At 37.2% G+C, this 24,441-nt stretch overlaps 1 protein-coding gene across 1 annotated transcript; it reads left to right on the top strand.

Annotated features, from left to right (window-relative positions):
- Nucleotides 1-347: 347 nt before the first annotated feature.
- TMEM182 (transmembrane protein 182) lies at nucleotides 348-23,969 on the top strand. Its single transcript, XM_042868476.1, has 5 exons — nucleotides 348-732; nucleotides 1,117-1,216; nucleotides 2,254-2,352; nucleotides 11,404-11,541; nucleotides 22,514-23,969. The coding sequence occupies exons 1-5, from the start codon at nucleotides 592-594 to the stop codon at nucleotides 22,735-22,737; spliced, it is 702 nt and encodes a 233-aa protein (XP_042724410.1). The 5' UTR covers nucleotides 348-591; the 3' UTR covers nucleotides 22,738-23,969.
- The last annotated feature ends 472 nt before the right edge of the window (nucleotides 23,970-24,441 follow it).

The following is a 24,441-nucleotide window of genomic DNA, read 5'->3' as shown; positions in this document are numbered from 1 at the left end:
TACCATGTTTTCAAAGTTTCATAAAAAATCTCAGTCTTTATTTAGTAAAGTGGCTGCTAGTAACTTCCAAAGTGATGTGTGTGTTTCATTCCCTGCTAGTAGCCAGGGAACCTTTCACTACCAATACTGGATCTTAGAAGCCCTTATTGCACCTCTGCACTCTGTATCATGTTTTGGATGGACTGACAGGGCTATTGCAGCTCCAGCTCCACTGAAGTTCATGTACCAGCTGCAATAATATTTCAAGTCAATCCTTGATTAGTTAGGGGAAGGTCAGCTATTTCTGACTGGCCTCGCCCAGACAGAGAAACAGAATGAAGCTCTGCCATCAGTGTCCTAAAATAGATGGCCCTTTTCATCTGTCAGGCTTGAGCCAGCCACACGGAACACGAATTAGGAGACACAAATCAATTCACAGGGCATTGGGAAACACAGCAGAAAATCAAGCAAAGAGAAACTTCTTCAGATATGAGCCGTACTCTCCAAACTACTTTCTAGCCACTTGCCTAATACTTTTCTTTTTTTTCTTAAGTAACTAGAAAAAAAATTGCTTTTTTTTTTTTTTTTTTTTTTTTTTTTTTAAGTTCAATAATGAAACTGAGTGTGGGAATATTTTTTGGAGGTTTATTCGCAGCTCTAGGAGTTTTGCTCTTTTTGGTGGCATTTGGAACTGATTATTGGCTTCTTTCTACAGAAGTAGGAAAGTGTTCAAAAGCACCTGAAGATGTTGAGGTTAGTATGGATTTTTATTTATAATTTCTTGGATTTATTTGTTTCATAGGGATTGAATTTTGTATGAATTTTTGAACATACTCATACTGACATTCTGGAGGCTTTTAAGCCTACTTCAAAACCTCTTGTAAACAGCTGTAATCAAGTCTAAAATTCATTAAATTTTTATGATACTACTTTTGCAATATGACATTCTCTCACTATAACTGTAACTGTGAACTATAGCTGTGTAGAGAGGCTATAGCTAACCTCTGTTCAGACAGGCTGTGTGTCATTGTAATGGTGTTATTTTTTACATATCTTAATTTCACTTGAACTTCATTCTTTCAGCTGTTTGAAAAATAGTATGATAAAGGCTTTCATTTTTATTTTTACTTTTCATAGACTGAGATGGCCACGTTTCATCATGAAGGTTTCTTCTGGAGGTGCTGGTTTAGTGGAAATATAAGAGAGCATAACACCAGCATGTGGAAGTTCTGGTACAGTAAGTAATACCTTTCTTTTTATGTTATCTACAATAGTTGGATCTCAAAGCTGTGGAGCTTTTCTTAGTGCTGATGAGTCACTGAATTTCATTTGGTTTCTTCAGTAATCAGGTTCTTTATCTTCAAACAAATTCAAAAGTGACAAACACTTTTAAAATATGTACTAAAGGATATCCCAGGACAAAATCCTCCATGTTTAAGTATCAGCTTACTCTTTCAGTAGTAGCCTGTCATCTTAACTGAGAGTCCATTTTTATCAAGACAGTCTCTTGCTGTGTTGTTAATGGTCTGTTCATTTTCATAAAGCAGAGAAACAGAGCCTCATGCTTAGGACAAGTCCATGAGTTTTTGCTTGCAGTTTCTCCAGCTGATTCTATGAGTAGGTGAGAATGGTGTAGGGCACATCTCCTTCAGAAAAAAACCTCTACTAAATGTGTGGATGACCTGTTTTCTTTCAATATGTGCCAGGATTCTGGAAGATAGTATTTGCCACCAAAATTTCAAATGAAGAAAAGTTCGCAAATCTTACCTTGTTGTGTTTGACCCAACCTGTGAGATATAGTTATCCCTCACCTTATTGCTGAGTTTTAAGAAACCTAGTGAAAAACAGATGCTTTCATACAATTTTAACTTCAGTAACCCATATTTTGCTAAATACATTGCTTGGATATGCTGTAATGAGCAAGAAATAATTAACTCTCGCAACAGAAAAATGCATATGCATGTAAAAGCATATGTTAATATAAACATATAAAAGTATGTATAAAAGTATGTGTTGCAGTGTACCAGATCCTTCCCTTCAACCAGGCTGCTTTACTGTTCCTGTAGTACAAATCTGAGCTGCCCTTTAAGGAGTATCCCTGGCAGAAGATCAAGGCTGCTGTCTCTTACGAAAGCAAAATCCTCTGCAAAACTACTACGAGGGAACACTGAATCTTGTCCTATGAAACTCTGCTTATCAATTTGAAGAACAGTCTTAGGATATTAAATTCTCAAAGCAGTAAAATATTAATAATGATCTTTCTTTTTCTTTTAGCCAATCAGTCACCTTCTAAGATTTGTACACATGCTTACCTCTCACCATTTCCTCATATCCGAGATGAACACAACTCAACTTCTTATGACTCTGCAGTCAGTAAGTATTTTTTTTGGCTGCAAATGGATACAATGCCCATAATTTCAAGAAAACAATTCAGATGCTTCAGTGCAGAACTGCATTATCTATCCACTCAGTTTAATTAATACAGTTTTGGTGTTTCGTACTTCTCAGACTTTTACAACATGCATATTTAAGACACTATTTAGCAAAGCACTTAAATGAATGCGTAGCTGTAAGTATGATGGCAGAATGGAAATCATTTCTATAAGCAGAAACATTTCCTTTTCATGCTTTTTTTCTTCAAAATAAAAAGTATCTTTCTTAGGATGAATGCTTTAAACAATTACTTCTTCTCATGTATTCCAATTAAACTGTTTCTTCTTAAATAAATAAATCACATGTGGAAATATATTGCATTTTTACCTTATGAGTAATGAAGAGAGGGGCCTTGTTACAGTCTAATTTTATTCAACTATCTCAGATATACTGCACTGAATGCTGGAGGTACCAGTTTCTCTCAACTGACACAGACACTGAATATTATGTGCTATACATGAATAATATAAACTAACACTATATTACTGTGAAGTATTGTTCTGTGAATTAAATTCTAGTATTTTTAAATATTTACTATATTAAGCTGATATTAATACCAAGAAACTGGTGCAGTAACAGAGATACATACGTATATATATATATATGTATGTAAGATACAGAGCACTGAAAACCTTGTGTTTGAATACATAAGGAAAGCTCTGGAAAGCTCTGTTTTTTCTACTCAGCTCAAAAAAATGGTCACATTTCATCAGATCAAGGGCTTTTTTCAAATGTATTTTTAAGACTATTGCTTCTGATGGTTATTTCATATAATTTTTAAAATAACCTGTGACATATGAATGCTGCTTGTATCTGAGCCTACTGACTCAATGACTTAAGTGATATCTGAAGCTGTAATTATACCTTTGCTAACTTTGAAGTGTCTTTCTAATCCATTTTTTATGCTGCAAAAATGAGAAGGAAAAGAATTTGTGTTGGTAACAGTTCTGTTAATCTTTAGAAATTATGAACTGTTTGTCCACGAAGAATTCATACCTTACCATTCAGAGTCAGAGATCTAATCTGTAATGTTGAAGCACATCTAGAACAGTTTATCTTTTCATTTGAAAATGACAGAGCCATCTGCTCCTAATAATCTAGACAAAGTTGGTATTCAACCATGCACTCATACATTCACAAAGGATCTTCAAATCATATTGCATGATTACATAGAAGTGGACAAACAAAGAAGAAGAAAGGAGTAGGAATATCATCAAAAGTTTAATTAATTTCAGTTAATATTTGCCAAAAGAACACTGCTCAAATATAATTTTCCTATCTATATTTCATATTAGAAGATTAAAAATAGGCAGAACTGTACTATAGATACTGGCACAGGTAGAGAATATTCAGAGCCATTCCTGCTGTATAAATAGATACAGTTGGATTGCTTTGGATCTCATTAAAACTAGAGAGTTTTTTTTTGTGCCTCCAGTTCATTTTCAGCATCTAAACGGAATTATTTACCAGAGCAGGTATACTTGCTTAAGAATCTTTCACAACTTTTTATTAAGAAAGTTATATCATCATCTCTTCTATTAGTACAAACACTCAGTTTCCTTTTAGTGTACTTTGACAGGCCTGCCCATCATATTTGGCTTTTTAAAACCTCACAGAATCTACAATTACTAAATTAAGAAGTACTGAGAGTTACTGCCTTCTTGATTCACAGTGAAGGAAATGCTTTTCTGTAAAAGATTGCGGTGAAAACTCTCCATTTGACTTTGTGCAGAAAAACAGTTTGTCAACTATTTGTACATCCACATGGCTGAATCTAATATTCTCATATTAGATATGAGAATATCTCAATAAAAGAATAAAAAAGCTCAGAATGAAAGGGGTTATTGTGCCTTTTTTTTTTTTTTTTTTTTTTTTTGGTTCTGCTACTGTACCTTGATAGAATAGATAGAATATTTCCATTTTTGTGGATAACAGTTTTGTCAAAATGTTCACTTTTGGGGATAAAAAAGGTCTACCACACACTTCTTCAGAATGATTTTTCACTTTGTTTTTAGAGAGATCCTCAAGTTTTATTTTTATTAGGAGTGTATAAGAAGAAATATGCTGTCATCTGAAAAATATTCAATTTGCTGAAAAATAAACAGCTGAATAAAAAGCTTTAAATTTCATTAGAGAAATCAAACGTGTATGTACAACACAATTTTCTTAAAAACTCAAGCCTTCTGTTAAGAGAACTTTCTCAGCAAGCAAGGGCATGTGAATTCTTTTATAGACAGTTTGGCTTAAGAGGCAGTGGGGCCTTATCAGAGCAAATCGGCTTTAATTGAAGCCCCTAGTGCAAACAAAAGCATAGTTTGTAGCTGGAATGCTATGTTACCATTCAGTTAGAATAGCTCAGGCAAACATAAGTTTCCTGAGGAACCATGAAATCTTGGATGAATTTTGATTGGAATGAGTGGACCAAGTTCTCTATTGCAGTAATTCCTTTGGCTTTAGTATCAGTAGCAGTTTGGCTCAGATATTTTTTTTTCTAAGATATAATTAAAAAGAAGCTAAATCTATCCTCTCTTAACTTATTTACATCCTTTCATATATTGGTTTTAAGGTGTGTATGTGACATATTCCAAAAGACTCAATCACGAAAGATCTCAAAGTCTAAAGTGTTAGTATGCTCTACTCAAAAGGCTTGGTTCAAGCTGGTGAGGAGACTTAGACTATGAGCTCTTGGTGCCAAGAGTTACAGTCTTATTCAAATGCATATTTTAATGTCTCAGGTTTCCTTTCACCATTACTGTCAGATGCATGATCTGCTTGGAAGGGTTAGAAAAGACTTATTTGAAATTGCAGTTTTCTTTATCTTAATCTCAATTATTATGGCTTTATTCATGCTCTAGTTTTGTTAAGTATTATGGTGGAGAGAGGAGGACTTTACCTACCTGCAGTGTAAGCTTCAATCAATATCTGTGCTAGCCATCATTTACAGTTAATGGACTTAAAGAAATTTGCAGTCAATGCCATTTGTCTTAACCTGAAATAGGAATCTAAGTGAAGTCAGGGGAATCCTGTCTCCAGTGGCTTTCTGTGATGTTACAATGGTTTATGGTGACAGCCATGCCAGTGTGCAGCTATTAAGCAGTCAGACAGCACTTCATTGTGTCACCAGCAGATTCATTTCTTTGATGATTCACAAACGTAAGTGAAACAGACTGAAAGCTAGAAATAAAAAAAAAAGTTAGACCATACAGTGAAAGTACTGGAGTAGTGATCTTTTATTTATTTTATTTGAAATATATTATTCTAAAATATACCTATAAAAAACATACACATATGTATAATCATAATTAGATCAGTTATCCCATCATGCTATTTTGAAAATATAATAGTATTGTACTTAAATAAAAATTAATTGCAAGCTAAGTTAATTAATGGTATCACATCACTGGTTTACTTAACAGTGACATTCAAGGCTCTCACACTTTTATAAAAAATCTCTTGTACTACCAGACAATACTAGAATTGTTTTGAAAAATGTTTGAAGTCCTTACTCATACAAGTAGTCCTGTTTGTCTAAAGTGTGATAATTTCTAAGAAAAAGAGGTGCAAGATCTAGCACTTCCTCAGATCATTAATTTTATTTTTGAGGGGTGTTTTTTTTCCGAAGTTTATTTGGAAGTAAACAGTAGTTTCTTAACTTTGTAAATTGCCTCAGTGCTGCCTGAAGCTACATTTGGAGCCATTTAATGGAGTGCTCTGGCACTTCAGTTTAATACTCCGATCTGTAGCTGCTAGTACATTTTTCCTTGCCTTTATATCTTATTTAGTCCAGTCTTGGGCACATTGCCAGTGTTGAAGTAGTGCCTATGATATGCAATGCAGAATGTTTGCAGAACTGAAGAGAAATTGTGGTTCAGCAACTATTGCATCTATAATAGTGTTATCAAATTTACTGGCATGTTTGTTACTGGGCTAAAATTAACCTACTGTAATCTAGGAAATATCAGCAATGAAATCTGAAAATAATAATTGTTTAGTGAAATGCTAGAAGTAGCCTATTTTTAGGGGAAAAAATGCTGTTACGTAAGATGGTCATATAATTGTTCATGAGAAATTGTAATGCAGTACATTTACTGAGGGAGAACTCCCCAGCCACTAAGCAGTAATGAAGCAGGAAGTATTTAAAAAAGCAATATATTCATACTACAAATACTATATTTGTTTTACTGTTAAGGTTATTTGAAAAAAAAAAAAAAAGATTATTACTACTATGGCATAGTGAAAGGTACTTAGTGAAACTGGAACAGTTTCACAAGGTTTACTGTGTTGCCTCACTCTTCTGATGGGAGCTGTAATGTTGTTTACAGTGGTTTATCTGCAGAGAAAATGCTTCTGATTTAGAGCAGCTCAGGCACTTACCTTTCATTGTACTTTATATTGTGGGTGGCGTTTTGATGCCTGTTGTCAAAAGTACTTTGATATCTCTTACATTAAATAGTAAGCATGTTCTAAAATACTCTGTATAGTCAAATCACAGGAAAGGTTCACTTTAGGACTTAAATTTATTGGTAAAAATTTTTGGCAAGTTCTCCAAGTCATTTTAACTGTTATTAGCAATGAAGCACTGTACTCACACAAACATTCTTCAAAAAGACTTTCAGCTTTGTAGTGCGTTCAATATTAAACAGATTTTTTTTTGTTGTTGTTTTGATTTAGTTCTTGGTCATAGAATGTTGGGCCAAGTCCTTTCCATTGTTGAGATTTTGAAACTCCTGAAGCCAGCAAGGGCAATAAAATATGTGATATATATCTGTGAGGTTGATATCAGTGTCTCTAGTAGTAAGTAGATGTGTGCCACGTGGTGTTATGGGCTAAGCTTGATCCTGAATAGCTGACTATGTAACTTCTGAGGTGCGCATTGCAACCAAGTAAAAACTATCATGCCTTTTAGGTGGCATGACTGTGTAATTTCTCAAATGCATTATTGCTTCCTTTTCACATCATGCACCAGTAACATCTTAAAACATGAAACTGTGGCTCGAGTTTATTGTGGATCTGGAATCCACAAAAGGAGCCTTTTCGTAACTAAACTATTTCTCCATAATTCACTCACTTGCTCAAAACCCAATACTATGGCTACTTTTCAAATGATGCAGAAGTCTCTTGAAGAATCTGACTTAGGATGTTTTTGGAGAAAAGCAGTAGCAAGGCAGAATTACAGGTCATGCAATTTTGGAGGAATATATTGCAGCTGTGCTATTCCCGCAGCATATAGGTTGAAGGTGCAGAGCTCAAAGACAAACATACCAGCTGTACTCCTGTTGTCCTCTAAGTACTGTCTTATTTTTAGGCCTGCCTGTCACTACCAAGACAAATGTTGTACCCTGATGAAGGGACAGCTTACCAAGACAAGTTATACATCTCTCTGTTTAGCACTCTAGAGCAATGATACCTAAGGTTAACACTGCAAATATGTTTATTACAGACTGTGTGGTAATGCTTATACTTTATTTCTTCCACTGCAGGAAATACTTGGAATAATATACCTAATTGAGGTAGATAATTCTGACATACCTGTGAAGTAAATTTACTTAGTGCCTACTACCTTTTGCGGAGGTGAATTCCTTGTTGTCTGGCCAGAAAATGGGCAGTCTTATGAACTACTTCAGCAATACTTGAAATATGCAGACTTCTCTTAACACCTTATATGGGTGCACTGAACAACTATTCATTAAAGCAGACTGCTTGGATCACAGTATCATTCCTTTTCAGGGGCTATAAAGAACCATAATTCAAAAAGCATTTTCTGTTGCTTTTTAGCTGTCATGGTTCACCTCAATCTCAGAGCAGTGATGCTATTGACTTAGAAAGTTTATTATTAGGTAGGCTGATTTCAACTAGCTCTTTTTTGTTCATCTGTTCATGCCAGCTAAACTAATGACAGCAATAGGGTTACACTGTAATTTTGACTTATTTGCCCCATGGGAATTGCTCATCTAAACAGAGAAGGTGGGAAACTGGTCTAAGCAAAAATTGTCTGAATATGAAGTAAGTGAATTCTTCTTTGCAAAAAAACGGTTGCCTTTTAACTGCTTTAGTAAATCATAGAATTGTTAAGGTTAGAAAAGACCTCTCAGATCATCTAGTCCAACCATCCACTACCACCAATATTACTCACTAAACCACGTCCCTAATAATTACACCTACCCTTTCCTTAAATACCTCCAGTAATGTTGTCCCCACTACCTCCCTGGGCAGCCTGTTTCAGTGCCTCACTACTCTTTCTGAGAAGAAATTTTTCGTAACATCCCACCTGAAATTCCCCTGGCACAACTTGAGGCCATTACCTCTTGTTCTCTCTCTGTTACCTGGGAGAAAAGACCCCACCTCACCTTAGCCTCCTTTCAGGCAGTTGTAGAGAGCGATAAGGTCTCCCATGAACCTCCTCTTCTCCAGACTGAACAATTCCAGTTCTCTCAGCCTCTCTCCATAAGATTACTGCTCCAGACTCCTCACAGCTTCACTGCCCTTCTCTGGACACACTCCAGGGTCTCTTAAGATGTTTCCTTGGACTTGTGCCACAAAGGATCTTAATGTCTTGTAGATTGTGGGGGTAGGATTTTGCATAAAAAGATAGATTAGGGAACTCTGCAGATTTTTTACCTATCTTCTTTATTTTCTAATTGATGTTTAATGATAGATTGCCGGATAAACAACTGTTAGGATTGTCAGAATACCCCCACAGTTCTCTAGAGAAAATAATTATTTATAGAGGAATACAATGGAAGGTTATGCCAGAAGATAGCTAGGTCAAATCAGTATTTCACTTATAATGCATAAAATAGTTATTCTGTCCAAGCAGAGAAACTGCTTATCTCTTCTATAGTCACAAAGAGGTTTAAACATTTTTCCATCAATTATATTTGTACTCCTTTTGTGTTTATTTTTCAGGAATATTTGAGCAAATCAAGCTTTTCTGGTAAAATTTCACTAAAAGCTTATGTCAGGAGCAGATAATGAAACTGCACACTGATTTCATTATGCTGTAGAAGCTTATGTCCTCTTCCATCTCTAGAAACACTGCTGTACAACTTCAGCGAGTGACAATAATGATATTGAAGTAAGCCCTTTCAAAGTTCATTTTGGCCAATGTGCCCTGTTATGTAGCATGACTTTGAAGTACCTTGGGCCATCCATGTAAAATAGTTGGGTGGTTATAGGCTGATTTAGCAGTATTAGGTTTTAAATGAGGAAGTAATGTCCCATGGACTTGGGGACTGCAATGGAGCTTAACAAAGTAGCCCCATGAGTAAAATAATATGAAATTGCTTCAAAGACCCAAGACTGAAGGACTTAGGAGATTTACTTTCTCTAGCCTCCATTCACTGTCCATTTGCATCAAGTGAATCATTAAACTATGTGTTTAACTTTAAACAGGTTCCTAAATCCCCTAAGAATTTGAGTACTTAAAGCATAACACACACTTAACTGCTTAGCTGAACCAGAGCCTTACTTCTCACCTACTATTTATTTATTTGTTTACATAGAAGGAAGCCGTGTATTGGATATGAACCAAAAAAACAGTTTTATTCCTCTGCCACCTAATTTCAGACACATTCATCTTCCCTATGCCCAAATCTGCTGATCAGTGTGGCGGAAAATTATGTCTCTGAGTCTTTGCCTGGATTAAAAAGGGCGTTATTTTAAAAGTCTGGCTAATGTGATGTGGTGAATGTGATCTAACTAGCACATACATATATAAGGCTGAGATAAGCAAGATGATGTATATTTTAACATGAGTTAAGCTGGTCAAGTTGAAAACTGTAGATTTTTGAAACATATTGATGGGAAGCACAAGCTGATAACATGTAGTTCACCTCCAGATTTCAGATGAAAGCAAACCTGAATTATTCCAGAAGCTGGCTTTAGCAGGCAGGATGGATTTGAAACTTTCAGGATATGAACCAGTATAATAGTTACTTAGTTGTGTTTTGCTATAACAGTAAGTAGGTGCTGTCAAATGATAAGTGGCAGTTTCTTTTGTGACTCACTTTTTCTGACATGCCAGCTGGCTTATGTGCTTTCCCTCAGTTGGGTGGAAATGTTTTTCACTGACTGAATTGTCAGTGCTTCAAGATTTTCTGAACTGACGATGGAGATCTTTGCAACTCATAATTTTACTAATGGGTTCTGTTAATGTACCAATTTTTAAATTCATGGGAGAAATTTATGTCAGTCTTGTAGCATTTGTAAAATGATGACTTTGTTAAATGGATGTGCAATTAGGCAGCTAAAAAATAGTTGTTAGAAAGACTCTTTTGGCCAGAGTATGTCACAAAACTCTCGGCTCATTTATCACCAGCTGCATCCATTAATTAAGCACTGCTTGGCACTGTCTAGCAGGGACTTCTGAAACATCAAATTCTAATAAAATAAAAAGAACTTTAGAGTGGAAACAGCCTGGTTTAAAAATTGCTTTTTAAATTAACTTTTTTTTTCTTAAGTTTCTAATGTTTCTCTTCTTTCCTGCTTTAGATTTCCTTTTGTTGTATATAAACTAATAAGAACGATGTACTTGAAAGTTATAGAGAACTTACAGATTGCTTTTGGTGATAGGAACTGAGCACTGAGAAAGTCATAACGTTACAGTTCTCTGTTTCTCCCAGTCAATTTTGGTAAAACAATTAGATCCAGCCAGTCCAATCATTTCTCCCAAAGAATCTTTGCTGCAAAAGATCTGATCTTTTTTTTCATAAATTTTGTCAAGTTACTGTTTTTCAAGTCACTGTCTAAATGTTAAGCAGGTAGACTTCATTTGAGGTAACTTAAACCCTGTTTTCCATGATCATCAGATAGGAACTGGGTTCTGAATCTCCTTTGATCCACGTGACACATAATGCACATGCACAACGGAATGAATGTTCGGTTTGTCAATAAGTGGAAGAGTGGAAAAGAAAAATCTTTATTAGCCAAATACATAACTTGTTTAAGTTCTAAATAAGTGTGATATGCATTCTTTTTATTTCTTTTTTCCAGTTTATCGAGGTTTCTGGACAGTTCTTATGCTCCTGGGAGTGATCACTATTGTGATGGCTAGTTTTCTGATCATCTGTGCAGCTCCTTTTGCCAGCCACATTCTGTACAAAGTAGGAGGAGGCTTTTACATTATTGCTGGTAAGTATATTGTTTGCTCCATCAGTTAAGGCATTAGAATAGAAAGGATGAGGTATTTCTCCCCATTTTCTGTAACAAAAATTATACAATCATGGTTTAAAAAAAAAGAAATTTGTGCCTCTGTGCTTTGACTTGAGGAGCATCTGCCCAGGGTGCAATTCTTTCTACTGTTATCTGAAGCCATTCAGAAAGCTACCTTTTGATTACAATAAAAAATTAAGAAGTACAGGACCATTCATGGAATCACTGCATTTTCAATCTACTTATTGAGCAGGAAAAGGCATGTATCTTTAGGGATACAGCCTTGTAGGATTCTCAAGGACTTCTGCTAAGGAGCTTTTTTTAGTCAGGGACACAAAGACAGTGAAGGTGGTAATGGGAGATTCTAAAGAAGCTGAAAGACACAGCATATTCACATGACAAGTATAGGAGACGTGTTTTGTATGTGACTGGAGTAAACAAAATAGTTGTCAAATATGAGTAAGTGGGAGCTCTAAACTTCTGTGAATGAAATGCAGAATTCAGTAAATTCGGAATATTCAGTAAATAACCAAATTTTCTCTTTCCTCATAACCCACACATAATTTGTAGCATCCTCCCAAGATTGAGCTGATACGGCCAGCTTTCTGGGTCACTGTTCTGTTAACTTTGACAAGTCTGGAAAGATGTAAAAGATAATAGTTTTTTAGGATATAAACGACAGTATGTGCTCATCATTATCCTAGTTTGTATGCATCTTGGTGTTGTGGGGCAGAACACTCACGCCAAGATCAAAAGGCTTGAACTCTATTTCTAATTCCATTATTGACCTACTAACCTGCTTACCTTCTTCATATTGCATATCTGCATACACATGCTGATAAGATCATAATTTCCTCTTAAAACACTTTCAGTGAAATGTGAAGTGTTTTATAATATTGTTGCTGAAAAAACTCTGGAATATTTGCATTTGCTCCTTTGGGAATTACTCCTCCACACTTTTAAAACACATGTAAAAATATTCATGATCTGTTGGAAATTCTAAGGTATTTCATTACTTTTGTTCACTGATTTGCTAATTAAAAGCTCTTGTAAGTCCTGCTCATTTGCTACATTTTTAATCTGTGAAAATCTCTGCTGTCTCTAGAAAGTGTTAGAGACTATAAGGGAGGAAATGGTAAGACACCAGGAACTAGCAAGGAGACCTCTGAAGTGAAGTGTGCTTTCTCCACTCTGGGTCAGTTAGTCTGCCCTAGTTTAAGCAAGTTAGATTCCACAATTCTAGGCTAGTCACCCTTGGCTTCCCTAAGGCCTGCTGAAGGCAATAACAATAGTCATTAAAAGTCAAAACTTTAGCTAGGAAGTTCTCCAGCTGGCAATTAATTTCATCCTGGAGGAGGGGCTAAGCTATTCTGAAGGGGGCTCAGATGAACATACTATCGAATCATAGAATCATCTAGGTTGGAAAAGACCTTCAAGATCACCAAGTCAAATAGTCTGCCTGACCTACTAAGCCCCATCACTAAACCTTGTCACTTACTGCCACAACCACACATCTCTTCAATCCCTCCAGGGATGCAGACTCCACACTCCTGGGCAGCATGTTCCAATGCTTTACCAAGCTCCCTGTGAAGAAAGTTTGCTTAATGTTCAATCTAAATTTCTGCTGGCATAACTTATTCTATCACTTGTTATCTGAGAAAAGAAACCAACACCCTCCTTGTTGAAACTTCCTTTCATGTAGTTGTAGAGCAATGAGATGACAGCTGCTCCTCGTAAGCTTTGTTTTCTAGTCCCTTTAGCAGCTTCATTGAGCAGAGCTGTTTTATTTAAGATATTACTGTTTTTCTTGTTGAAAAGCAAGAGCATTTAGTAAAATTCTGGTATGATTTCCCAAAAGAAACTGGTGACAACAGAGTACAGGACCCATTGGGCTAGCACAAGATATTTTAGCTTGGATGTGGAGAGAGAGATCCTGACAGCTCTTCTGCATCTGCTCCATCATACCAGTAGGACAGAGATGCTTGGGAAATGTACTTACCTAAATATCATTATCCTATTCAAAACTTCAGAACATCTACAAAATCATACCCAAAAGTTTGATGCTCTCAGCTCTTCTCACAAGTCAGCATACTCACATAACCAAGGTGTCTAAAACATGTCCATAACTTGCTGCCAAAGTGCGATTAGCAGTTATACTGAAAGTAGGCTATTGAGAAGGAAGTTAGTCACCACAGTTTTTTTCAGTGAAAGTCTGAAAGCAGAAGATAGGAAGATTGTTCACATTCTTACTTTTGTGTGTCCTTAAAGAAGAATACAAGATGAAGCAATTTTAATAGCTACTACTGGACTGAAGTATTTGTATCCTTTTGCAATCTTAACTGACAAAATGGGTACAGACAATTCACCTAATTTCTGCTAAAGAAGAATGATTTGCCTTACAAAACACTTGACAGAGCCTGTGGAAGAGAGCCTAAGCAGAGATCCTGAATGACATAGAATAAATTTCAGTTGTAAAAAACCTCTTACGGCAATCACATTTCATTTCCCATTCTCAGCAGAGCTGGCTTCAAAAATAAGGCAGCACAGAGCCTTATCTAGTCAAGTTTTGAAAATATCCACTAATTGAAAACACAACATCTTTGAGTACTTGTCCTACTTTGTCCAGTTTGTGATTTTTTTCCATGTGTTCACCTGACATTTTCCTTGCTGCAAATTGTAACCATTATGTCTAATCCTTTCACTGTGCACTTCTCTGAAGACTTTATCTCCTATTTTCTCTATACCTCCATTTAGAAAGATAAAGACTGTTTTCTTCCTTAGACTAAAACTTGCCAGATGAGCCTCTTCTTGTCCTCCATCCCTCTAACAACCATTTTGGTAGTCATCAGTTTAACAGTATCACTCTTTCATGGGTGAGTTTCAAACTGGACACAGTGTTCCAGGTATGCTGTCACAAGTGCTGAGTAAAGGGCAATAGTAGTACTTTGAGAGCTGCTGATGGTGCTTTTATTAAGTGCAGCTCTATATGAGCCTGACTTTCCTTTTTGCTGGACCCTGCTTAAAATCTTGCACACTGATAGGGATCATTCTTGTGCTTTAAGGAAATTGCCAATGAGCAACAGCCAGTTCTTTAGGATCCTCTGTCCTTCAAGGTAGCCTTTGCCCCTCAAAATAATCTCCCTTAGGATCCTGTCTACCAATTCCCTGAACAGGCTGAAGTCAATTCCCCTGAAATTCTGGCTCCTAAATCTCCTGTTTACCTGCTGCATTTCTCCTAGGATACTAAACTATTTTATAGTCATTATAGCCATAGCTAGCACCATCTATCATATCCCTGATCAGCTTTTTCTTATTTAAGTCCATCATATTTTTTCCATTAGTTTGTCTGTTCCAAACATATCAGAAAAAGTCATTGTTGATGCAGTCCAGCTACTTCGTGGATTGCTTGCACTCTGTAGTGTTGCCCTTATAGCAGATTCTGAGATTGCCGAGTTGCCTGATGGATCTTCTCTCACCCCAATAGTCTTCATGTCTCTGAGAAAGGGTCTCATGGATACAGAAGCCTAAACCCTGATTGCAACTCTAGCCACAAAGGCAAGAGCTGATGCACAGTGCATGCCATGTTTTGCCCAAGACTTTGAGCAGCAGGTTTGAGACCATCATCACTTGGGCACCCATGCTCTTACCTCTCTCTGTTGGTGCTCTCTAGGAACACACTTGAGGACTGAAGGTCTCACTGCCAGTGTCACTGGTTCCCACGTAGATGAGCTACAAGGGGGTTATACTCCAAAACAAAGCAGTCTCTGAAGCTTTTGTTCCAGTGTCATAGATCTTGGCTTCAGAAAAGGCGAACAACTACTCAAAGAGAAATTCTCCTGCCTGATCTGTGGCAGAGTCACAGAACTGCCTTTTGATCACCTCAATCTTTAAGAAAATCTTCAAGGTTCTTTTATTGAGCAGTGCTTCTGGACTACTAAATGAAGAAACACACACAATCAGTATTTGTGGCAGCTTATTGACTAGCAGCTTTCCATGTTAAGCTTTCAAATTTCACCTGAGCTTGCACATGGAACTAGATATGCTATGCCAGGGGGAAAAAAAGCACATATTAGTTCAACAGTACCGCAGTCAATGACTCAAGCTGTCTCTTTGCAACCTCATTTCCATATCTTCAACATCAAAGGATGAAGCAAAAGCAGTTAAAGTAGCGCAAACTGTAAGAAGCCCTATGGTTTCTTCAAATACCATAAGACAAGAAAGTTGCTATAACATTATTACTAAGAGCAGTTCTCAGTAAAATCCAGATTATTCTAGGGCTGTTCTTGCAAGATGTCTGGATGGCGGTTAGAGCTTTCCTGTTGTACTGATAAGAAAGCAAGACCTCAGGGTGTGCATAGAACATTAGAGAATCACACCCTTGTGAAGATTACAAATTTCTGCTTCCTGCCAAAAGAGAAAAAAGCCTTCAATCTTAGCTACTAGATGAGGACAAAATCTGTCTTCAAACATATGTGCCAACTCCCATAATTCTAAAGTGGGATCCTCGGCATATACTTTGGAGTGGAATGTAAACAGTACTTTTCAAATAAAGGTCACAAGAGGCCAGAATAAGTGGATCTATAATAAGGACAGGGACAAAAAATTAATTGAAATATATATACATACACATAGTTGTGCAAGTTTTCCTCAAATGAGAGTTCTAAACTTCTAGGCAGAAGTTAAAACTCACATCATTCTTTCTAGCACCTGTTGTCTTTGTGTCTGCATAGTAAAAGATTCATGCCATAAACAGCCATTCACCATTGACAAGTGAAAGGCATTTCTACGTGGGAAGAATAAGTAGTAAAGGCCAGCAAACTGCTTCTTGAATTCATAAACATTTCTAAAGGTTCCGTATTCTTTTTCTTCTGCAATATGCAAAAGTATTGGTTTGAAACAAATTCAAAAGAATAAAAGCTAAAGACAGAAATGAGTGACCTCAGAGAAGTCCATGTCTTATCACACTGCACAGAGCTGTGTATCAAACATATGTGTTCTTTAAAAAAATGCAAAATGGAAGGAAAAAAAAAGGGAGGAGGAGGGAAGTATTTACTTGTCTTAATCTCTCTCAGACATACTTCACGTTCTAGGAATAATTTTCCCCATCATTCCTGAGTCATGCAACTGCTGTTTTATTTTATAGCCACTAGAAGCCAAGGGCAAATGGACAGCTGCATGCTATGGAAAAGGTCTAAATGCTGAAAATGTAGAAATACATCATCGTACACATTGTTCCTAAAAATATCTGCTTTTTTTGAAATTGAGGTTGTTGGTTTTTTGGTTTTTTTTTTTTTGTTTAATTTCAGCAGTTTTGCCTGAGAAGTTGGCTATGTGAGTTCATGACATTCATGATAGCATGTGCAAAAGTGTAGGGATAGATTTCCCAGAATAAATATATACTAATGTTAACATATTCTCCTTCATAATGAACAAGCATCCCTTATTAAAGTTGAAATGGATGCTTACTCAACTCCTGTTGGCATGACTAATATTCTGAAGGAAAGAGACAAACTGGTGAAGGAAACTTGTGGATACAGAGGAAGGATGGAATAGCAGTAGTTATATAAATAAAAGGTTTCTCCCTGTTGTCTTCCACAAGCAGCATAAACTTTATGTAAGAAAATACTCTCCAGCAGGAAGGAGTCTAACTCTGATCTCTCCTTAGTTTTGCATAGGCATGGCTGATGTTTGCGAGTTACTAGCATTTCAGTGATGTTCAGTCCAAATCTTGTGATTGGGGATGATGTAAAGAAGTAGATTATTTTTCTACTTTTAGCAATACATGATTTTTCTTCAAAAATATTGAATTCTCTATACATATATTGAGGCAGGCAGAAAAAGGAAGCTTAGAGGGATCTCATAATTGTCTATAAGTACCTGAAGGGAGGATGCAGTGATGACTGAGCCAGTCTCTTCCCAGTGGTGACCAGTGCCAAGGCAAGAGGCTGTGGGTGCAAACTGGAACACAGGAGGCTCCCTCTGAATACCAGGCAGCACTTCTTTGTTCTGCAGATAATGGAACACTGGCACAGTCTGCCCAGAGGTGGTGGGATCCTTTCCTTGGACATCTCCAGGAACCACCTGGACTCTGGGCACCCTGCTGTAGGTGGCCCTGCTGGAGCAGGGATTGGGCCAGATGGCCTTCATAGGTGCCTTCAAACTCAGCCATTGAGTGACTATGTGATCTTCCAGTGAGCTAGTTTAAAATACTTAAACAGACCACGGTAGATTATTTTTCAGCAAGATTTTGTGGTTACTACAATGCCTTTGGTTTAAATACATTCCAGTGAATGTACTTTTCACTTTTCACTTTCATTCTACTTTTCAGTGGAATGTACATTCACCAGCCCAGAAAGCCAACCTTATCCTGGGCTGCATCAAAAGAAGTGTGGCCAGCAGGGCAAAGGAGGTGATCCTGCTCCTCTACTCTGCACTGGTGGGACCTTGCCTGGAATACTGTGTCCTCATGCAGTCCTCAGTACAGGAGAGACACAGAGCTGGGAGTACGTCCAGAGGAGGGCCACAAGAATGATCCAAGGGATGGAATGCCTCTTCTGTGAGGAAAGAATGAGACTGCTGAGGCTGTTCAGCCTCGAGAACAGAAGGCCCCAGAGACACCTGATAGTAGTCTTTCATTATCTAAATGGGAGCTATAAGAAAGAAGAGGGATAGACTGTTTTTAGCAGGGTCAGTTGTGATAGGATAAGGGGAAATGGTTTCAAAATAAAAGAGGGGAGACTTAGACTGGATATAAAGAAGAAGCATTTTATAATGAGGGTAGTGAGGCACTGAAACAGGCTGCCCAGAGAGGTGATGGATGCCCCATCCCTCAAGGTCTCTCAAGGTCAGGCTAGATGGGGATCTGAGCACCTGATCTAGGTGTAGGTGTCCCTGTCCATTGCAAGGGAGTTGGACTCAATGACCTTTAAGCGTCCCTTCCAACTCAAACAATTCTATGATTCTAGTATGAATAACAAAAGCACAGCATTGCAGAAGTAGTGTAGATATATGTACAAGGTTGCAGGATGGATAGACAAAAGAAGGATGCTTATTATAAATACCTATGTTATGTGTTAAGCAAATCTGAACTGGCTTTGAGAAGCAAATCTCCTTTGAAAGCCAGAATAGTACCTGAATATTTAAAACCTCTGAATCTCGGGCTGTTTTTTTTCTATGGCTCTCTTCTTTTCCCCCTCAAAACAGATATAAACCCTACTTTTGATCTACATTTTTGCATTTTTGTAGTCAGCATATAAAGTAGTGACTGCTAATTGACATGCCTATTACAGTTCATAATTAATGTCCCAGTTAATGTCTTGTGGTCTTCAAAAACTATCTCATGTTATATGTATCTGAATCTTATGTACTACCCAGTCCACTGAACAAATTATGGTCTGCTTTTGATACTACTTCTCTTTCAAACTTTTCTTGAAGTTAACATCTGTTTTGTTAAAATGTGACAGTGCGAACTGACGTGAAGTTATATCTTCTGAAAAGAAACATAATTCTTTTAGAATCTAACAACCAGCTAAATATTCAAACTATAGCAACCTTTCTTTAAGCTCATAACTTGCCTTTGAATTGGGTGTTTTGATGCAATCAGTGTGGATGCCAGGAGGAAAAACCCTTCAAGTCAGAGACTTGCACATTTAAGCACAACCTGAAGTGCTTAATGGATGGAGAGGAAGCAATGCCCCTGGCCCTAAACATCAAACATTTTCAGCAGATGCATTAGTGATAATGGAAGTACATGATCTGCTTTCCTGTTCTCACCACTGCTTCTAATGTACTCTAACATCTTAGGAAACAAAACCACACTGACAAAATGGAGGGCCTATTTGTGAAAAAATGTTTCTGTTTCCCTTTTGCAAGGGAAACCATTTGTAACATAGAGGAGCCTCAGCAAGCTCCCCTGTAAGAGCTTAACTGCCATGGAATCATAAATCTGTGAAAATTAGACAAGATGAACAGTAACAAATGAAATCTATTGGAGCCAATGTGACTTGGCCAGTTTTTACTTAGCCTGATTCCTTTGCTTAAGACATTTCTTGAAAACACCGAACAATATACCTACTAATTAGCTTCCATTAGTAGATAGTGAGAGCCCTTAAATACTCTTTCAGTGCCTAATTAACTAAGAAGGTTTACATATTCTCCACTCCTTTTTCTTCTTTTTTAAAGGACATTTATCTCTGCTTGACATACATTTCTTGAGCAAATTTCCATACCCAGCAATTTGCCACAGACGCGTGTTAGCAGCTTGCTGTGAAATCACCTGATGGATTTCAGCTTAGCTGAAGTTGTTTTACCACTGGCAGCACTGGCTTGCTATTTTGCACCTATGTACAGTCAGCTCTAGTTTAACCACTGAGGTGTTTCTTCAGACTGCCTGAAGAATAAGGGGTGCCCTTTTTGAGATTAAAGCACCTCTCAAAGACTTCCATACTAACTGGGCTGCTTATCTTTGTGACTGCCCAGGAGGCTGGACGTCAAAAGTGTTCCAGATGTTCAAAGCCTTGTACTTATCTGACGCCATAAGGCAATATACATCACTGCTTTCTGTATTCATTATTCGTTTGGATTAAGGTTGCCCCAGCGTAGAGGATAAATTGAAGACTATGGGCATTTGAAAAGAAACTGCCACAGCCATCTGAAGAGATAAATTCCAATGTTTGATTGGGTTTTTCCATCTTATCAATGTATTTTTCCAAATAATTGAGTTGTTTGTGGGACATTTTTTTGTTGTTGACATTTGAAACATTAAACAAACTCCATGCCTAAGAATTTCTTTTATGAAGTTGGATCAGAATCTTTTCACTTTTTTGCATCAAAACTTATGAGCTCTGTTTGGATCTAATTTGCCTTTGTTGCCTATGTTATCTGTTACATGTTCTGTTACAGAAATCTTCTGCTCAATTTGACTTTTATTTGGAGTCTTCAATTTAATTTACTTTTTTATTTTTTATCTGACCCTGAGGTGATCCCTCCTTATGATTGTTTCAACAGTTGTATGTTTAATACAACTGTAGCACTAAATACTGCCAAAATTTTGTTTTTCTTGGGTAAAATGCTTCCAAAATTGAATGTATGCCTTTGAGTGTCGAGGGTTGGGTTTTTCCCTTCACTGTTTATTTTTTAAACTTTGTCAAGAATTCAAGCCTGTGCAAAAAATGTAATCCTGGAAATATATTACTGTATTTCATAGACAGGAAAAGTGCCTGCCTCCTTCTTATTTTAAGTTTTTCTCTTCTCTTTCGGTCTCTTAGAAATTGCAATTCTTTTGGGATTTTCAGGTTAACTACTTCAGCTTTTTTTTTTTCATGGGCTTCAAAAAACAATGATCATAAACACTGAGTTGTGAGCTTTCACCTGTCAAATGTTCAGGACATCCAGAATGTAAACTTCTTACATTTTGACAATAAAGCAACAACAAGAATGTCAACAGATCGCCATCATCAATTGTGGAAGCCAACCTGTCTGATTTTGCCTGAAGCAAATGGGAGATTGATGCAACTCCTATTGCTCCCCATTAAGTGGATAGTAATGGCAGGGAAAGGCAGTGATGAGGGAGCATCTCATGATGGGGATAAGGAATGGGAACCATGAAAGAATATCTGGATGAGTGGATCTGGAGGCAAATGCCTCTTTGTGGATACTTTCAAAGTGCATTTACGGATTTTGTCACAAGTGTCACATTTGTTCAGGGCTGTATTGTAATAAGTATTTAGCAGGACTGGGAAGAGACCTCAAGCACCTTAGACTTGTACTCTGCTCTCTTCAGCCTGCAGATTTAGGTTTGGCAGTAAGTGTTCCCAGAGGTACTGTGTTGCCTTATGGTTGTAATTAAGTATATGTGTCATCAGAGGAAAAGATAGGTGGTGTGCCCCTAATATTTTCATGTTAGAATAGATAGCCCTGCTCCTATTCCATGTACTACGACAGCTGAAGCTCAGGGAGCAAGTGGGTACAGGCTGGAGCATGCAAAAAATTCAGACTTGTGCCTTCAGCTTTCCAGTGAATCTTCTGCTGGAGCATCTGTGCTTCAGGCTTGCCTTTCCTAAGTGTCCACATTCCTCTAAACTAAAATAAAAGATTAGGCATGCAACTGATACTTTGGAAAGCATTTTCTTCTTAAATCTCCTTCTGGTTTATAGTAACAAAGAGATTAGCAAAATTTGTAAGTACATGTGCTCCTATTGCTATCATGTGTATACAATCCAAAGGCCTTTCAGAGGAGTGGCTGGGAGAAAGTTGTGAATTATGAAGTGGATTAATTCCAGGAAACTCTTGTATTCACTCTGAAGTTGATACTAATACCTGCTTCATAGTGGTTACTTCATTATTACTGGGTTTTGTTCATATACCAGCAATTTCTTTTCTAATGTGGAAGATTTTGAGCGAAATATATTTGAATTTGTCTGCATAATACTTGATAAGAATACTCCAAATATTCCAAACAAAGTGCTTCTCATTAAAAAAGAGGCAAAAATGTAGAGAGGTGATGAGAATAGAAAGATTTCCTACCCCTTACTGTTTTTCCCCTTATATGTCATCCAAAAGACTGTGATAGAAACAATATCAGAGAATGGGAAGCATACATAGAATTTATTTTCCAGGTCACCCCATCCCACCTTCTCTCCTTCCGCCTTCTCTGGCTTCTGAATTCAAAGCAGTGAATTTTATCCTCAAACATGACTGTGCCACAGTCTGCACACCAAAACCAAACGTACCCTTTGCCACGAGATTGTGACTTCCATTGCAGATCAGAAGCAAGGCAGAGAAATAAAGAAGCTTGTTAGAAGAAGCCAAGGGCAAAAAATACCCAGTAGTGGCTGACTGCCTTGCAGAGGGGCTGCAAACATGGGTGGATTTCTAGGTATTACTGTAACCAGTAAATGCACTCAGCATTTGTCTCACAATTTGTTGTTAAAACTGGATGTTTCTTTTCCAGGTGTCTTGTTTTCACTGGTAGTCGTGATGTATGTCATCTGGGTCCAGGCGATGGCTGATCTTGAAAACTACACAAACATGAAAAAAATGGATTGCCCAGACTTTGCTGTTTATGTACGCTATGGCTGGTCTTTCATGCTGGCTCCAATAGGAGTATTTTTTGCTTTATTAGCAGGCATGCTGTTCTTGTTGGTAGGGCGTGCCATTTATTTAAATTCAGACTAGTCATACACTGCCTAACGGAGTATAGGAATCCTAATGAAACTTCATGACACAATTTTGTGTATCATCACCGTTATGACAATCCTAAGTATGCAGGCACACTTACGGAATTTCTTCTGTTACTTGTTTAACAGTAAAGGACACAAAACTCAACACAGGAAGAAACCACCTTTAATACCCCTTTTAATTCTATAGGAAGTACACACATAATTCTCCACAGTGTATTATTTGCAGCATTTTTGCAGTTTTGCAAACCAGAAGAAGACAAAAATATTCTGCAACCAAAAGCCCAATATGAAATGGGCCAAATCAACATTTTATACATTTGTCTTTTAGTATTGATCATGTGCTTCTACTTGTGGAGAATGGTACAAGATGGAGGGAAAACAAATGTTCAAACACAGTAATTAAATCTACCTCCTCTCCTGTTTTCCACTACTTGCCTTAGCTTTGATGCAACCAAACATCTGCAGTCTATAAAAATAGAGTGCAGTTGTTCATGAAGAGTCCATGGGAAGAGGGCAAGAAAGAAGACAATTGCAGTGAATAGCAATTTGGTGCTAGTCTGTACGTGTAAAAGCTTAACTGCTTCTGTTACATTTCTCCTTTCTGTATGGATTTGCTGATGCTGTATACTCGTGTATTCTGAAATTCATGTTTGTTGCATGATTTTGTAAGCCAAAATACCATATCTAAATCACTAGTTAACCTTATGCCAAAAAACTGTACTTTGAATTATAGCTTTAATATTTTAATCAAGTATTTGATTTATTTTTGAAATCTGGGAGTAATTGGCTCCTCCCAGAAACATTTCCCTGGTGATGTAACAGGAAAGATTTACTGTGATGGTAACACCCAGAGTATGAAAATGTATATTTTATGTAGCCAACATTTTCTTAAATATTAAAAATCTGCATTACAAACCAGATCTGGCCTGGCTGCTAGTCATCCCTTGGAAAGCAACAAGACAAGCAAAGGCAGCAAGGGAGGAGGATCTGGTTCTGTGCTGTAGAAGTAGCTTGTTCTTGGTATATGTGAATGTAAGATGGAGTGAGGATGGGACTATATGCATGGTAGAGAAAAGATGGGGTGGAGAACTATGAGGAAACTTGCTTTGTCTGGCATTGGGCCCAAACTGAAATTAAATCCGTCTGAGAGTGTGTTCATTTTCACTTTGTAACCTAATAACTCAATGGAACTGATGGGGAAAAATAAAGACTGCATGTTGGTTTCTTCTCGTTTGTAATGCTTAATTCCACAGCTGTTCTGAATACTAAAAGCATCACTAAAAGGCAGGAAAGGAGTGCCCACCTAGAAGATGTGGTAAACTAGATTGGATATTGCTTCAGTTTCAGGAGCTTTTGTGATTGGAAGGTTTCCAAACTCCCCTGCTACTTATTTATTTTTCCATCACCAAGATTAGCTTGATACAATATAGAACAGGAAGAAACAAGGGCAGGGGGTAGAGGAGCACAGAACTCTGATGTTTGGAATAATTACCAAATCACAAAAATATTTTTATAGGCTACTAACATGATGTTTTTAATTACTGTGTACGAGGGTATGATGGGTGAATTTTAACCAAATATTCATAAACTTATACATGAACTCCACATAAATGATAGCCATCTTGAGAACATTAGGTTTACACCATAATGCCCTTGGTTAATCAGGAAATGCTGAAATTTACCCTTCCTCTGCTGCACA

Source organism: Lagopus leucura, unplaced genomic scaffold (assembly GCF_019238085.1).
Source record: "Lagopus leucura isolate 7727_CA_CO unplaced genomic scaffold, USGS_WTPT01 Super-Scaffold_100001, whole genome shotgun sequence".
Lineage (NCBI taxonomy): Eukaryota > Metazoa > Chordata > Aves > Galliformes > Phasianidae > Lagopus > Lagopus leucura.
The sequence above is the reverse complement of the archived record's forward strand: the minus strand, read 5'-3'. Positions and strand labels throughout refer to the sequence as shown.

Coding starts and splice junctions, on each gene's coding strand:
- TMEM182 (XM_042868476.1), top strand. CDS start 592: ATGAAACTGAGTGTGGGAATATTTTTTGGAGGTTTATTCGCAGCTCTA. Junction 2,353..11,403: donor TTCTTATGACTCTGCAGTCA/GTAAGTATTTTT, acceptor TCTTTTTTCCAG/TTTATCGAGGTTTCTGGACA. Junction 11,542..22,513: donor AGGCTTTTACATTATTGCTG/GTAAGTATATTG, acceptor TTTCTTTTCCAG/GTGTCTTGTTTTCACTGGTA.